Genomic DNA, 16,318 nt, shown 5'->3' with positions numbered 1-16,318 from the left:
GAATCCCTTCCAGGATTCCATACTCATGAGCGAGCTATATTTTGGGGCTGCGAGATAGGACAGATAGATGGTGACGGCCCTTCCAATGGAAGCTATAGCAGCAAATAGGTCCAGGGTATTCATCATGATAAACTGGAGATAAAAAAACACTTGATGATCGAGGATGGGTTTATGTTGTTATGGTTGGTTGTAGTGTTTGTCGTAGTTGCTGGCTGTGGTATTAGTGTTTAAATCAAGAGTAAAGTTGGTTGGTTATTACCGGTAAGGCAGAATACACTCACCCTCTGGATAACAGCTGATATTGTCACTATATGGCATTGATTCATCGTTATAAAACGTTGACGCCAGAGAACAAGCTATATCACATCAACGTCAGAGAACAATCAGTCTCGATTATCTGGCGAAACAGATTCCACTGTCAAAGCCAAAAGCCAAAGTAGTGAAAATAATGTGAATTGATAAGTAAAAATCAGTGTCGGCATCAGGTGGTCGAGAAAAGGGTAAACATATCCTGCTGATGGCCTAGTCGGAATCGTACAATGGAGATTTCTTATGTTTATGGAAAGGGTTTCTGTCGCTTTTATTTACTAGTATTTGTCTGGTTGGTCGTTGTTTGACGCCGCGCATAGCAATATTACAGCGATATGACGGCGGTCTGTAAATAATCGAATCTGGACCAGACAATCCAGTGATTGACCTGTTATTTATTGAAGCTATGTTAAGGGTGTTATTAATTGTTGTAGTAATTGTGGTGAGAGTGGTTGTGACAGTGGTAGTCGTTCTTGTTGTCGTCGTGTTGGTAGTCGTGGTATGTCGGGATGTTGAGAGTTGTAGTAGTCGTTGTGATACAGTCTTTGATGTGCCTTTAGAAGTTGGGAGAACATAAACAAGACAAGAATAAAAGAAGTTGCTGTCCATTAAAAAGTGTTGTTGTGATAGTGGTAGTTAATGTCATTGTAGAATTGGTGCCTGTGGTATTAGTGGTAGTGGACACAAGAATTAGTTTAAATAGTAGGATGTGATAGGTAAGTATTGATATTTAGTGGTAGTAGCGCTTTCACCTGCAGAATTGGACTTGATGATTCTAAAGATATCGCTAATGTATAGGGTTTCCCCATTTGTCAAGAGGTGCTGAACTGAGTTATGTATTGTGTTATATCTATGCCGTATGAAGCAGTAACCGACAATATATTGTGTCTGAGGACACCAGTCACACCAATGCATTGTTATAAAGAACATCAAACATTGGTAGCAGGCGCGACAATGTCTGCTGAGAGTGGTTAAACAGGATCATCACCCACCTGGGACGTGTCTGTTACCATGGTGATATATCATGGCGTTGCCAGGTGGTGTATCTTGCTGCTCCAGTGCTAGGGTTGATCTGCATCGTTGTGCATTGTATTTCTTGAACTGTAGTGTACAGTAAACTACGGTTATAACGAACTCAAAGGGACTTCTAATTTTAGTTCGTTATAACCGTAGTTCGTTATAAGCATACATACAGCACAGCTACAGCATATAGTCGGGACTAAAAAGTTAGTTCGTTATATCCGTTAGTTCGTTATAAGCGTGTTCGTTATAACCGTAGTTTACTGTATATATACGACTCAAAAGAAGTTAAATAACACACAATTCTTTTATATTAATGTAGTTAATCTGTCATGCCACGCCAGATTTACAATAGTAATATGAAGGAATCGGGTGTTCTTTTACTTCTTTTGAGTAGTATGGACATGAACAGTGTGTGGAACCGCATCCTCAAATCGTCATCGTCATGATTCACGTCAACCAAGTGATGAACCCACGTTGACGATACTGATAAACTGTCAGGGAAAATGCCTTTCATCTGTCAAGGTTGTGTTCTGTGTCGTTGAGGGGCGGTCGGGTAGCCTAGTGGTTAAATCGTTCGCTCGTTACGCCGAAGACCTGGGTTCGAATCCCGATATGGGTACAATGTGTGAAGCCCATTTCTGGTGTCACCCGCCGTGATATTGCTGGAATATTGCTAAAAGCGGCGTAAAACCAAACTCACTCACTCACCTGTGTCGATGATGTGGCGGTTGTTTATTTCAGGAACGTCGTTTCTCGTATTGGTGGGGGTTGGGTTCATACTGACGCTGTTGTGGACAGTAAGGAGACATCGACGTCCTTGTGCCAACAAGTACCAGACAATGGAAGAGGAGACGGTCTGGGAGAAAGACAGCCCTGCGACCAAAATCGTCAAGCAGCACTCCATCATGCGAGACATACACTCGTGATATTTTTACATGCTGTAAATAGTGACCAATAAATCTGAATCGGCCACAGAGACGTATTTCCTTTCGAAAAAGGCCTTATTCCACGAAGTGGAAGGGGGATATAGAAATGGTGCTGTCGGTCCGTCCTTCCGTCCATACGTGCGTCCGTCACGTTTCGTTTGCGGGGCAGAACTAAAAACCATCTTATCTTAACTAAACTTGGCACATAGGTAGGTCTAGTGGTGAAATGGTGCCTTTTGATAGTTTGAGATTTTAGGAGAAAATAGTTTTCGAGTTTCCATGGCAACAACTTTCACTTAGACTGAACATAAAGGTAGTGCTCCTTTCCTGAGCGGATCTTCTTTCCTTGCACACAACCGGATATGGCATATTGGCGGGGATATGAGTATTTCATGCTTGTTAATGTTAAAAGACTTCGATATGGTCTATCAGAATTTAAACGTTCCTCACACGAACTTTCAAGTTAAGTTTGACGATGTGTCGAGGTTTGTCGGCACCATACATATACACGTCCTCGTGAACCGTACCAACGTGGCAGACCTGTATCACCTCGGGCTTTCCTCCCACATTGAGCTGCCACGCCGTGATATAAATGAAATATAACTCATTCACTTCACCGAATGCTAGATTAAAGAACAATTGACAAACAGAGGCAGGATACATCGAATGGCTTCAGCGGATATTTCATACCAACTTAAATGTAATAAACGCCAACGGGTCTCATAACCAAACATAAAGCCAAACACAAAACGGGAATCATTCTTTATGAAAGTGAGTTTGTGCTGGAAGTACGTTTAATACTGCACAATGACTTGGAGACAACCGTAACTTCGACACAACTGATTTGACACATCAAAGGTTAAATAATGATGAATAAAGAAGGAATACCCAGTGGCCAAACTTTTATTCGAGACAACCGTAACGTCGACACATCAAAGTTCGACGCAACAGTGTTTAACAGGAATCATTCAGCAAAACCGTCAAATAATGATGAGATATATATATGAAAAGCGGACTGTCTCTTTAAGGAAACATCATTTACCGGAGTTATGATTGCTAGTAAAGTATATTGGTCATGAAGACGTACAGACTGTTGGGTGGGATTCGGTCAGTTCTTGTTCTATAAGGGACATAACGCAACCCACTCGTCTGTGGCAAATGAAAGTATGGGTGATGTTAATAAATGTGAACGGATGTATCCCATCATGCGTTTTGACCTGTTACAGCTATGATATTTACAACGGTAAGTGCAAGATGACCCGTGCGATAGTATCACGAAAAGAGTTTCTCAAGTTGTTTCAGGTGAGCTACAGAACTACGTGGTTAATTTTGATTTTCTATTAGCACCATTTTCTGATGAAATTGTGAAAACTAATTAATCTATTAATATTGATTTTTCATGAACTATGAACAGAAGCACAAAGTAAACTTTTCTAGATGTTTATCCAAGAGTGAGTGAGTGACTTGGGTTTAACGCCGCTTTTAACAGTATTCCAGTTATATCGCGGCGTGTCAGCTTAATGTGGGAGGAGAACCCGAAGTGATGCAGGTCTCAGACGTTAACCCACGAGCACGGGTATGGTGCTGACAAACCTAGAAACATAATCAGGGCGAACCGGGATTCGAACCCACAATCATAGGTTTCTGGCGTTCCCAAGGGACGCATGTTTATTCAAGAAGAGAACTACGCGTCGTCATCATGATAGACAAAAGCAGTGGCGATAGTTTAAAAAAAAAAATCACATTCAGCTCACTCCACAGATATCACTCTAGTTATCAATCATACTTGATTACACAAGAGATCACGTGAACTGTAGTGACCAACAAAACGTGGAGAAGAAACCAAGACTTATCTAAGCTGTCGGACTAACTATGACGGTCACATCAACCCTGCTACTCGTATGGCTTATGTCAGGTAATAACGTATTGTATGTTTCCTTCATTGTAACATTGTAGCGACACCCTGTGGGGATTCTCGGCTGGATCTGATCACCAGCAATCTATGCTGGTCGTCAGAGGTGAGTGAGTGAGTGAGTGAGTGAGTATGGTTTTACGCCGCTTTTGGCAATATTCCAGCAATATCACGGCTGGGACACCAGAAATGGGCTTCACACATTGTACCCATATCGGGAATCGAACCCGGGTCTTCGGCGTGACGAGCGAACGCTTTAACCACTAGGCTACCCGACCGCCCCTCGTCAGAGGTGAGCGTATGGACCGGGGGTCAGGCTCGGTTGATAGCGTGTCATGATACCCCGACGTTGTGGATCGTTGCGCATAATATCAAACACTGGATTGTCTGATCCAGACTACTCGATTATTTACAGTCCGAAAGGGGGGCACGGGTGGCCCAGTCGTCCAAGGCGCCGCGATTCGCTGTGCTGTGCTGCGTCCCTTGGCACGCCAGAAACCTATGATTACGGGCTCGAATCCCGGTTCGCCCCGATTATGTTTCTTGGTTTATCCGCACCATACCAGTGCTCGTAGGTTTCACCGAAGTGGTAAACGTCTGAGACCTGCATCACTTCGGGCTTTCCCCCCACATTAAGCTGACACGCCGTGATATAACTGGAATACTGTTAAAACCCAACTCACTACAGTCCGAAAACATATAGCTAGAATATTGCTAAGTGCGGCATTTGCCCTGTAATCTGTAATCATGTGTGCGTCAATGGCAAGCATAGACTGTAGATAGACTGTAGGAGTAAATTCGTAGTTCATGTGTTGATGTTGTGTAATGTCGCACCAACCAATTGTCCAGCTATATTACGGCCGCCTATTTATAATCCACTCTGTGTCGGACAAACAAGAGGTTGATATCACGACTAACGGTCTATGTCGTCTGGTAAAATGACAAGCAATCAAACCGTCACCGAACCTCACCACCTGATCCTTTTAGTCATTTTAAAAACAAATGAATTTTTTTTAGTTAGATTGCATATACTACATTATCTGATATACATAAGCATTTAGATTGCATACAAAAATGTGCATATTGTTGTTTCTTTTTGAAAAAAAGACTGTGAAATTGTGTAAGCTATTCACCATGCACATCTATAAAAGAGCATAGATAACAGTGTTTGTTTGCTTCTCGCTCTGTACTGAGGTTTTCCGTCCCGTACATTTCTGTTAGCTTCATTTGCAGCTTAATGTTTTGCACCCGTAAAGATCCGGGGTAGAATAGGTCTTCAGCAACCCATGCTTGTCGTAAAGGCGACTATACTTGTCGTAAGAGGCGACTAACGGGATCGGGTGGTCAGGCTCGCTGACTTAGTTGATGGATGTCATCGTATACCAGTTGTGTGGATCGATGCTCATGATATCAATCACTGGATTGTCTGGTCCAGACTCGATTATTTACAGAAGCTGTCATATAGCTGGAATATTGCGTAGTGCGGCGTTAAACAAAAAACAAACATGCATACACCCATGCATATAAAAACATACGCGCACACAGAGCCTGAGGCAGACACCCCCTATATACATATATATATGCCTGCAATTTATATACTAATGTCGCAATTAATAGTAAGTGGTCGCACTGAGGTATAACACACTTAATTCTCTTTTTTTAGGATAAAGAGTTACTAAAATCCTTTAGTCGACAATGTATATATTTGAACGCTTTTGAACAAACAAACAAACACTTAAGTGGTAAGGTCTAAGACCTGCATCACTTCGGGCTTTCCTTTCACATTAAGCTGCAAACCTGTAATAAAACTGAACTACTGTTCAGGCGACATTCAACAAAGCTCACTCTCTCATATGAAAACGGACCTCCAAAGGTCGTACACGTTTACCAGTGGTTATTATACTGGCAAGGCGCGCGAGTAGGGTACTGACAGATCAGCTGATGAGGGACATCTAAGGGAGGCAACTCTGCATACCATTGGTCCATCAGTGAAACACACATGGCCGCAGTCCCTGTAATAGTGATTATTTTACGACCTGCCGATTTCAGGCAAGTATCCCGTGGTACAGTTCGTAGTATCTCAGTGGGACCTCTTAAACCCTCTTGAACACTGTCACCATCGAGTTTTACTGATAATTAGATAATGTCAATCAGGTTTGAACTTTACACGTATTTCGCAAGCTTTAAAAGTTTAATATGCATATATCTAGAGATGACACGTTAATTAAATTTAAATAACAACAATAACAACAATAACAATAATAATTATCATATCACATAAGGCCACAAGGTTGCGCTGAACTCAGTATCTCGTTTGACCACCCCGTCAGCAATCGCGGCTCTGAATCTCCTCGGCACTGATTTTATAAGTGTACGAATTCTGCCCTGCGGAATTCTGCGCCATTCTGATTGTAACGCGTTGGCCAGTTTTGGGAGTGTCTGCGGCGTGTTCTGACGTTGACGTACACGTCGATCGAGTTCATCCCAGAAGTGTTCGATTGGGTTGAGATCTGGAGATCTCGACGGCCAGGGCAAGCCGTTGATTTTGGCATTATGAAGGTAGTCTACCGTGACACGAGCTATGTGCGGTGGAGCGTTGTACTGTTGAAACAGCTCCCTCAAGCGGGGAGGTTGAAGAATTTGATTCATGCAGCGATTTGCTGTCAAATTTCCCTGAACCATAACCAAGTCAGATGTCGGGGTGTGGGATATGGCCCCCAACACCATGACACTACCACCACCGAAATTGCCGAATTCACGTACACAATTATGGGGCAAAACGCTCGTCTCGACGACGATAAACACGTTGGTTTCCACCTCGCCGGTGAAGAAGAAATCGTGATTCGTCGCTAAACCGTACTCGTCTCCAGTTTCTCAAATTCCAAGGCTGTAAGGTATGGCACCAACGCAAGCGTCGCTGTCGATGGATCTGTTGCAAAACAGGGACGATAACTGGTCTTCTTGGTCGGATTCCAGCCTCGCGAAGATGGTTCCTGACAGTCTGGTCCGATATTCTCCTCAAACCAGGGATGCGTCCTGCAGTCTCCGTAGCTGTGGCATTGCGATGACGTAGTTGGAACAGTTGAATGTAGCGATCCTGTGCAGGGGTGGTAACTCTTAGTCGGCCGGTCGGCCGGTCGGCCGGTTCTCAGACGGTCTGCAGTGGAATTGAACTGTGTGTAACGGTCCCAAAGGCGGCAAATGGTGCTGTGTTCGACGTTGAAATGGCGTGCAACAGAAGATTGCGATTCCCCTCTTTGGATACGTCCTATGGCGATGCTCCGATCGGCAGCGCTGAGTCTTGAATTACAAATTATTGGCTTATGCTTGCCTTTTTATAGCCACTACAACAAGTTACGAATGCCATAACCTGCACGTGCATTTTGTTTTACTGTTTTCATCCATGCCATTTTTGAACAAGTGTGAAAACAATGCCATGTAAGACATTGCAAATCGACAATGGCTGCGTTTTGACGCACCGTTTATCGAATATCAGGCCACCAACATTTTCCAATAACATATATCCAATTGATATACCGGATTTTTTGTGTTGTCAGATTTAATGAACTACATACTACCTGTGCGTTTCCCTTTTTGAAGAGTGTATATTGTAACCATCCTGCTCCCAGTATAGTTTTATTGCAACGTGCAAGACAACACCACAGTCATAACGGCGTCGTGTCCAGCTTAATTAGGAACTGATTTCCACAAACAGAGCTGTTAATTATGTACCGTCCAAAGCGATTCTTAATCGCTACACAAATATGCAAGTTATTGGAATATTGAGATTCCGTTACCATGGTATTCTACAGGCACATGTCTCTGCTTTCTACGTTAATACTCAACATATTTTCTTTCGAATGTTCCTGAAAATATACTCTAAGGGAACTGTTTGTGAGCGAAGCATGTGCTATTCACGACATGTGTGTTTGTTTGGTGTTTAACGCCGCACTCAGCAGTTTTCCAGCTATATGACGGCGGTCTGTAAATAATCGAGTCTGGACCAGACAGTCCAGTGATTAATATCATGAGCATCGACCCATTCAACTGGGCTTCGACGGCATGCATCAACCAAGTCAGCGAGCCTGACCACTCGATCCCGCTAGTCGCCTCTTACAAGCATAGGTTGCTTAAGACCTTTTCTAACCCGGATCTTCACGGATAATAAGTATTAGGCATAATAAGGGGAAGTGAAATGGGTTAAAGATTAATGCACTTATAATATGCGAAAGGTGTGCGTGGCTGCTTGTACTTGTCCTGATCTTTGCCGGTTTATTAGTGGTAGTCAACTGTAAATAGTCTGGACAAGACAATCCAGGGATCAATACCTTGAGCGCCTATCCAATCAAATCATCGAACTTGACCACCCCATCCATAAACGACCAGCATAGGTTGCTGGGCACTAACTCTGACTTGGAATCCACAAGATGAGGCAATGCACTGAATACACTAAGCGACTTATTTTGTAAATATGTAACCTTTGTTTAAAGCTTTACAGTTGAAATTATTCTGCAAAATATTATTATACGCTTCTCTACTTTTTCCTTCAGTATATTTGACTATTCCAGCGTGTCACGGCAGCTATGACGACTACAGGGCGTGGCTCTCCCAGGCTGCCAACAACGTCACCCTACAGAGAGACTTCAGTAAACATCTACATCTCTTCAGGGATGACATGCCGGTAATACACCCGGTAACTACGACTACGACGACTACTACGACTACAACGACTACTATGACTACTACTGTGACTACTACTATACATAATGCTCATTTATCATCATCATCATCATCATCATCATCATCATCATCCCCCATATAAGAGTAGATCGTGCATATTGCACTGAAAGATTGCGTGTTCAATATTACCCCGACAACTAAACACAGAAGGTTGTTATTGAACTATTGAGGCTATTGAATCAGTCAGTCCTTTTAACACAATCACTGTGGCGAAATCTATGTGTGTGTAGAATACGCATGCTTACTGGACAACCGTTGAAACAGCATCGACCCCTGAATATCAAACGATGACCGGTGACAAAGGACACGGATGTATCTTTCAAACCATCCGTTCTGAAATTTAACGATCAAGGGTCAACATTAAACATATCCGGTTGCACAAGGAAGTATGGTTTGAGGATAGACAAGTATGTTGTACTATATTGTATAAAAGTACTATTAAAATAATACCTTTTTTCTTGAAACACGTATGCAAGCTCCTATTTGCCATGGTAAAACTATTTTTATAGCGTTCCCTCGGATCAACCTTCGGGTTCCCTCGGAATACTGCTGCGCTATTTATGTCCATGACAGATTGTAGTTTCCGCGGATACGCGCATGTACATTGTATGAATGGTTGGTGTTGACAGTTACGGAGGGTTGACATAAAGTGTCCAGTGCTAACGTTGCGTGTTTCTGTTTGCAGGATGATGGCCACTTTCATGGAAGTGCATTTCCCTGTACTATCTACCCGCCGTCACCAACTACACCCGTATCAGGTATGTACATATACCCGCCGTCACCATCTACACCCGTATCAGGTAGGTACTATCTACCCGCCGTCACCAACTTCACCCGTATCAGGTAGGTACAATCTACCCGCCGTCACTAACTACACCCGTATCAGGTAGGCACATCTACCCGCCGTCACCAACTTCACCCGTATCAGGTAGCTACTATTTACCCGCCGTCACTAACTACACCCGTATCAGGTAGGTACATCTACCCGCCGTCACCAACTGTACACGTATCAGGTATGTACATCTACCCGCCGTCACCAACTACACCCGTATCAGGTAGGTACATCTACCCGCCTTCACCAACTACACCCATATCAGGTATGTACATATACCCGAAGTCACCAACTACACCGGCATCAGGTAGGTACCATCTACCCGAAGTCACTAACTACACCGGCATCGGGTAGGTACCATCTACCCGCAGTCACCAACTTCACCGGCATCAGGCAGGTACATCTACCCGAAGTCACTAACTACACCGGCATCAGGTAGGTACATCTAGCCGCCGTCACCAACTACACCGGCATCAGGTAGCTACATCTACCCGCCGTCACCAACTACACAGGCATCAGGTTGGTACATCTACCCGAAGTCACTAACTACACCCGTATCAGGTAGGTACTATCTACCCGAAGTCACCAACTACACCGGCATCAGGTAGGTACATCTACCCGCCGTCACCAACTTCACCGACATCAGGTATGTACATCTACCCGCCGTCACCAACTTCACCGGCATCAGGTAGGTACATCTTCCTGTCGCCACTAACTACACCGACATCAGGTAGATACATCTACCTGTCGTCACTAACTACACCGACATCAGGTAGATACATCTTCCTGTCGTCACTAACTACACCGACATCAGGTAGGGACATCTATCCGCCGTCACCAACTACAACGACATCAGGTATGTACATCTACCTGTCGTCACCAACTACACCGACATCAGGTATGTACATCTACCTGTCGTCACCAACTACACCGACATCAGGTATGTACATCTACCCGCCGTCACCAACTACACCGACATCAGGTAGGGACATCTACCTGTCGTCACCAACTACACCGACATCAGGTATGTACATCTACCTGTCGTCACCAACTACACCGACATCAGGTAGATACATCTACTTGTCGTCACCAACTACACCGACATCAGGTATGTACATCTACCTGTCGTCACCAACTACACCGACATCAGGTAGGTACATCTATCCGCCGTCACCAACTACACCGACATCAGGTATGTACATCTACCTGTCGTCACCAACTACACCGACATCAGGTAGGTACATCTATCCGCCGTCACCAACTACACCGACATCAGGTAGGTACATCTACCTGTCGTCACTAACTACACCGACATCAGGTATGTACATCTATCCGCCGTCACCAACTACACCGACATCAGGTAGGTACATCTACCTGTCGTCACCAACTACACCGACACCAGGTAGGTACATCTACCTGTCGTCACTAACTACACCGACATCAGGTAGGTACATCTACCCGCCGTCACCAACTTCACCGGCATCAGGTAGGTACATCTTCCTGTCGCCACTAACTACACCGACATCAGGTAGATACATCTACCTGTCGTCACTAACTACACCGACATCAGGTAGATACATCTTCCTGTCGTCACTAACTACACCGACATCAGGTAGGGACATCTATCCGCCGTCACCAACTACAACGACATCAGGTATGTACATCTACCTGTCGTCACCAACTACACCGACATCAGGTATGTACATCTACCTGTCGTCACCAACTACACCGACATCAGGTATGTACATCTACTTGTCGTCACCAACTACACCGACATCAGGTATGTACATCTACCTGTCGTCACCAACTACACCGACATCAGGTAGGTACATCTATCCGCCGTCACCAACTACACCGACATCAGGTATGTACATCTACCTGTCGTCACCAACTACACCGACATCAGGTAGGTACATCTATCCGCCGTCACCAACTACACCGACATCAGGTAGGTACATCTACCTGTCGTCACTAACTACACCGACATCAGGTATGTACATCTATCCGCCGTCACCAACTACACCGACATCAGGTAGGTACATCTACCTGTCGTCACCAACTACACCGACACCAGGTAGGTACATCTACCTGTCGTCACTAACTACACCGACATCAGGTAGGTACATCTACCTGTCGTCACTAACTACACCGGCATCAGGCAGGTACATCTACCCGCCGTCACCAACTACACCGACATCAGGTAGGGACCTCTACCCACCGTCACTAACTACACCGACATTAGGTAGGTACATCTACCCGCCGTCACCAACTACACCGGCACCAGGAAGGTACATCTACCCGCCGTCACCAACTACACCGGCATCAGGTAGGGACCTCTACCCACCGTCACCAACTACACCGACATTAGGAAGGTACATCTACCCGAAGTCACTAAGTACAACGACATCAGGTAGGTACCATCTACCCGAAGTCACTAAGTACAACGACATCAGGTAGGTACCATCTACCCGTCGTCACCAACTACACTCGTAGCAGCTAGGTACGAAAACCCGCCGTCACTAACTACGCCCGTATCAGATAGGTACAGTATACCTGTCACTAACTACGCCCTATCAGGTACAGAAACCACGGCGAAACCTCAGGATTGTTTGTTGCACACAATGGTCTATACATTGCACATTAGAGCTGCACCAACTGCAACAACAACATGCTCCTCTCCATTCCCTTCATCATATCGACCATGTGTTGCAGTTCACCGCTTGAGGCCCGGCGACATCCAGGTAGTGGCAGCGATGGGGGACTCCATCACAGTAAGTCTAACAAGTTTGATAGTTCCGTGCGGTCAGATGAGACAACCTTATAGTATCTCGCTGCAAAGTAACCTTCCTAATGGAACCCGTCACGATATGGCTGAAATAGTGCCGATGTGACGTTTAATATTAACTCACTCACTCCTAATGGAACCTTATTTCACTTGCAGGCCGGAAATGGCATCACAGCGACAACGATCATGGACATGCGCAGACAGGACCGTGGCCTTTCATGGAGGTTGTTACTTATATTAAACGCCAATGAAACGAGACAAATCTTGCGTATATTTCGTATGCATTATCCTGGAAGTAGGATGATCTCTTGAATTACAAGAAAACACACTTAAGGCTTTAACCCACATTGTATTTTTATTTGCAGCATCGGCGGAGATGGCGAATACGGCCAACAGCCAACAATCCCAAGTAAGATGTCATAATCTTTAAATCCTTCGATTTGAGAAAAAATGAAAACCAAATATTTTGATACGATTATTCAAAATAGTTAATGTTTTTTTCTTCATAAAAGCCTTTCAATGTTCAACCTTGATTGCTTTTCCATTGTTCTACATTATCATAACATGTAGATATGTTGAAGAAATACAACCCCTGGCTGAGAGGATTCGCTCTTAAAAGTGGCAACGTGTGGAGTAAGAATGCCCACCTTGATGTAGCTGAACCCGGGGCAGAATCCGTGTAAGGAGTTTGCTTGAGGACAATATTGTTTCATTGTGCTTTCGCACGAAGGTTGTTTGATAAGGTCTGACCCTCACATAGAAAAACTTGAATTAAACTCTCCCCCACCCCTTTTCGGTGTCACAGGAAGGGACATCCTCCCCTCGTGTTGTACTTATATTGTCATTGATGACTTTTGAAATCACGAAATGTTTTAGTAACAAATCTGAAAGTATTGATGTCATCATTAAACATTAAAATACACAGAACAGTAACGATGAAAGATTATGTTGCTATGTGTGTGTGTGTGTGTGTGTGTGTGTGTGTGTGTGTGTGTGTGTGTGTGTGTGTGTGTGTGTGTGTGTGTGTGTGTGTGTGTATAAACATTTGTAACACCCAAATTAGTTTAAAATGCACATTTATTATTTTTACTTCCGCCTTCACCTCAGTGGTTCATTACATTGTGTGTCTTTTAAGTCTCATCTTTGGAAATGGTCGCTTGTTTATTGTAGTGTTTAAGTTCATTTCATTATTGAATTAAACCATGTTCTGCAGTGCCATGGTCAAACAGGCAGAGTTGTTGATAAAGAGGATGAAGACAGAAATAGGTGTAGACTTTAGAAACGACTGGAAACTTATTACCATCTTCATCGGGGGTGATGACTTGTGCGACTACTGCAAAGACATGGTGAGTAGACGGAAATCTGTTTCATGAGAGGTGAGGTGATGTGAGGTGAGGTGAGGTGAGGTGAGATGAGGTGAGGTGAGGTGAGATGAGGTGAGGTGAAATGGAGTTTAACGTCGCGTCCAAGATTATTGCACTTATTTAGCGACGTGCATGTACGTGTGTGTGTGTGTGCGTGTGTGTGTGTCTGTGTGTGTGTGCGTGCGTGCGTGTGCGTGTGCGTGTGCGTGTGTGTGTGTTTGGAGAGGTTTATCACGTATATCATGTTTATCATAAGAGCCCGTTTGATGAGGCCCTTCTTATGTGAATCTAGAAAAGATTACATGTATCATATAGAAACTTCACTTGATTAATTGTGATTAGGTTAGTTGTTAAATCTTCAATGTGTTCACCCCAAGATATTATTTCTTAGAAAGCGTTAGAATCTTAGAAGTCTTTTTGTTTTTGTTTTGTCTGTTATTTTGCTATCATTATTCACCTGGGAATACTTTGTATGATTGGTATAATTAAGACCTTTGACAAGTTACAAGCTCAAAACAACATCCCCACACTCGCACACCCTACCCCAATATAACCCAAACCCACACACCATTCCCCAATACAACTCAAATCCATGTCACTTTCCCAATACAACCCTTTCCTAATATAACCCAAACCCACAACCCATCCCCAATAAAACCCAAACTCACAATCCTTTCCTAATACAATCCAAACCCACAACCCATCCCCAATAAAACCCAAACCCACAACCCTTCCCCAGTACAACCCAAACCCACAACCCTTCCCCAATACAACCCAAACCCACACAGCCGTCCCCAATACAATCCAAACCCACAACGCTGTGCATGGTTGCGTCCCTTGGGCACGCCAGAAACCTATGATTGTTGGTTCGAATCCCGGTTGGCCCCGATTATGTTTCTAGGTTTGTCAGCACCATACCCGTGCTCGTGGGTTTCACCGAAGTGGTAAACGTCTGTGACCTGCATCACTTCGGGCTTTCCTCCCACATTAAGCTGACACGCCGCGATATAACTGGAATACTGTTAAAAGCGGCGTTAAACCAAACTCACTCACTCACTCACTCCCAAAATGCAAAGCTATTTTCGTTTTAACGAACAGGAGATTTCAAAGAACAAATAGTTAATTCATTGTGGCCTTAGTTCTATTCAAATCACACACTGATGTCATCTCCTGTAGCGGCGCAACAACGCCAGCAACTACGTCCAACGTGTACAGCAGGCCCTCGACATCCTCCACGCCGGCATCCCCCGCGCCTTCGTCAACCTGGTGGAGGTGAACCACGTGGACGTGATGCAGGGGCTGAACGTCGGCCATATCTGCTCTATAGTTCACCAGTAAGCTCCATCAAGATCCAGGGACCAAGCTTAGTGGACAACCAAGGTGGTGTGAAAGGGGTTAGGGGTTAGGGGTTAGGGGTTAGTGGTTGGGGTGGTGGTGGTGGAGAGGATTCTGTGTGTGCGTGCGTTCGCGCGAGCGCACGTGTTTCCAGTGTAGTGGGCAGCCAAGTTGGTTTAAGTTCGGTCTATGTCCAGACGTTTTAGTAAGTGACTTGCCTTTGCATGTGTTTGTGACGGATGCCACTAGTTGGACAAGATACGCTCACCTTTTCGCGAACACCTGTTATCATCACTATTTGATACTGATTCATAAACACATGCTTATGATATAGTCGAAATCGTACGGTGGACGCTGGTTTTTGGAGATTTCTTATCTTTGTATAAATGGTTTTGTCGCTAGATTTTGTCAAACTGAGACAGTGTATGTCATATTGAACAAAATATGTTTTAATCGTGTCGTTTTGAGTTTTGTGTGAAACTGTACGCTCTTTGCATAGTTAGAAGAACATTTATTGTTTAAACTATGGTTGTATCAACTATTTGGCCTTATCACAGCTAGGGATATTTCATGTTGAAATTGGCGCTGGGACGGTGAGCTTAAAACGCAATAGTCATGACGTGACTGATATCATCTATGAACATCGATAGGCACGACATCCAGCAACACCTACGTCATCGAACTGTGTTTCCGTGTACAGGTTGTACTGTCCGTGTGGCGCCTATCCCCGGAACGACGAGGACGTCCTGCTGCTACACCAGGCTGCCGACGACTACAACGACGGCCTGGAGAAGCTGGTGGCCAGTGGGAGATACGACGACAGGGACGACTTTACAGTGGTCATACAGCCGTTCTTCAGAGACACCAAGCTACCTATGAAAGTATGGTAACCATTTCGTACTACTACTACTACTACTACTACTACTACTACTACTACTACTACTACTACTACTACTACTCTCGTCACGATATGGCTGAAATATTGCCGATGTAACGTAAAGCATAAACTCACTACTACTACTACTACTACTACTACTACTACTACTACTATTCCAGGGTAGAATAGGTCTTCAGCAACCCATACTTGCCGTA

At 44.3% G+C, this 16,318-nt stretch overlaps 1 protein-coding gene across 1 annotated transcript in view; it reads left to right on the top strand.

Annotated features, from left to right (window-relative positions):
* The window catches only part of LOC124134780 (phospholipase B1, membrane-associated-like), a 61,228-nt gene that overhangs the window by 19,672 nt on the left and 25,238 nt on the right, over positions 1–16,318 (top strand). Inside the window, exons 14-25 of the mRNA XM_048403349.1 lie at positions 2,074–2,257; positions 3,485–3,501; positions 4,117–4,173; positions 8,721–8,863; positions 9,596–9,668; positions 12,455–12,513; positions 12,684–12,751; positions 12,893–12,936; positions 13,098–13,206; positions 13,741–13,873; positions 15,068–15,225; positions 15,927–16,107. Of these exons, the coding sequence (XP_048259306.1) occupies positions 2,074–2,257; positions 3,485–3,501; positions 4,117–4,173; positions 8,721–8,863; positions 9,596–9,668; positions 12,455–12,513; positions 12,684–12,751; positions 12,893–12,936; positions 13,098–13,206; positions 13,741–13,873; positions 15,068–15,225; positions 15,927–16,107 (1,226 nt within the window). The remainder of the gene's footprint in view (positions 1–2,073; positions 2,258–3,484; positions 3,502–4,116; positions 4,174–8,720; positions 8,864–9,595; positions 9,669–12,454; positions 12,514–12,683; positions 12,752–12,892; positions 12,937–13,097; positions 13,207–13,740; positions 13,874–15,067; positions 15,226–15,926; positions 16,108–16,318) is intronic.

This window comes from Haliotis rufescens, unplaced genomic scaffold, assembly GCF_023055435.1.
Source record: "Haliotis rufescens isolate VD_foot unplaced genomic scaffold, xgHalRufe1.0.p SCAF_3, whole genome shotgun sequence".
Taxonomy (NCBI): domain Eukaryota; kingdom Metazoa; phylum Mollusca; class Gastropoda; order Lepetellida; family Haliotidae; genus Haliotis; species Haliotis rufescens.
The sequence above is the reverse complement of the archived record's forward strand: the minus strand, read 5'-3'. Positions and strand labels throughout refer to the sequence as shown.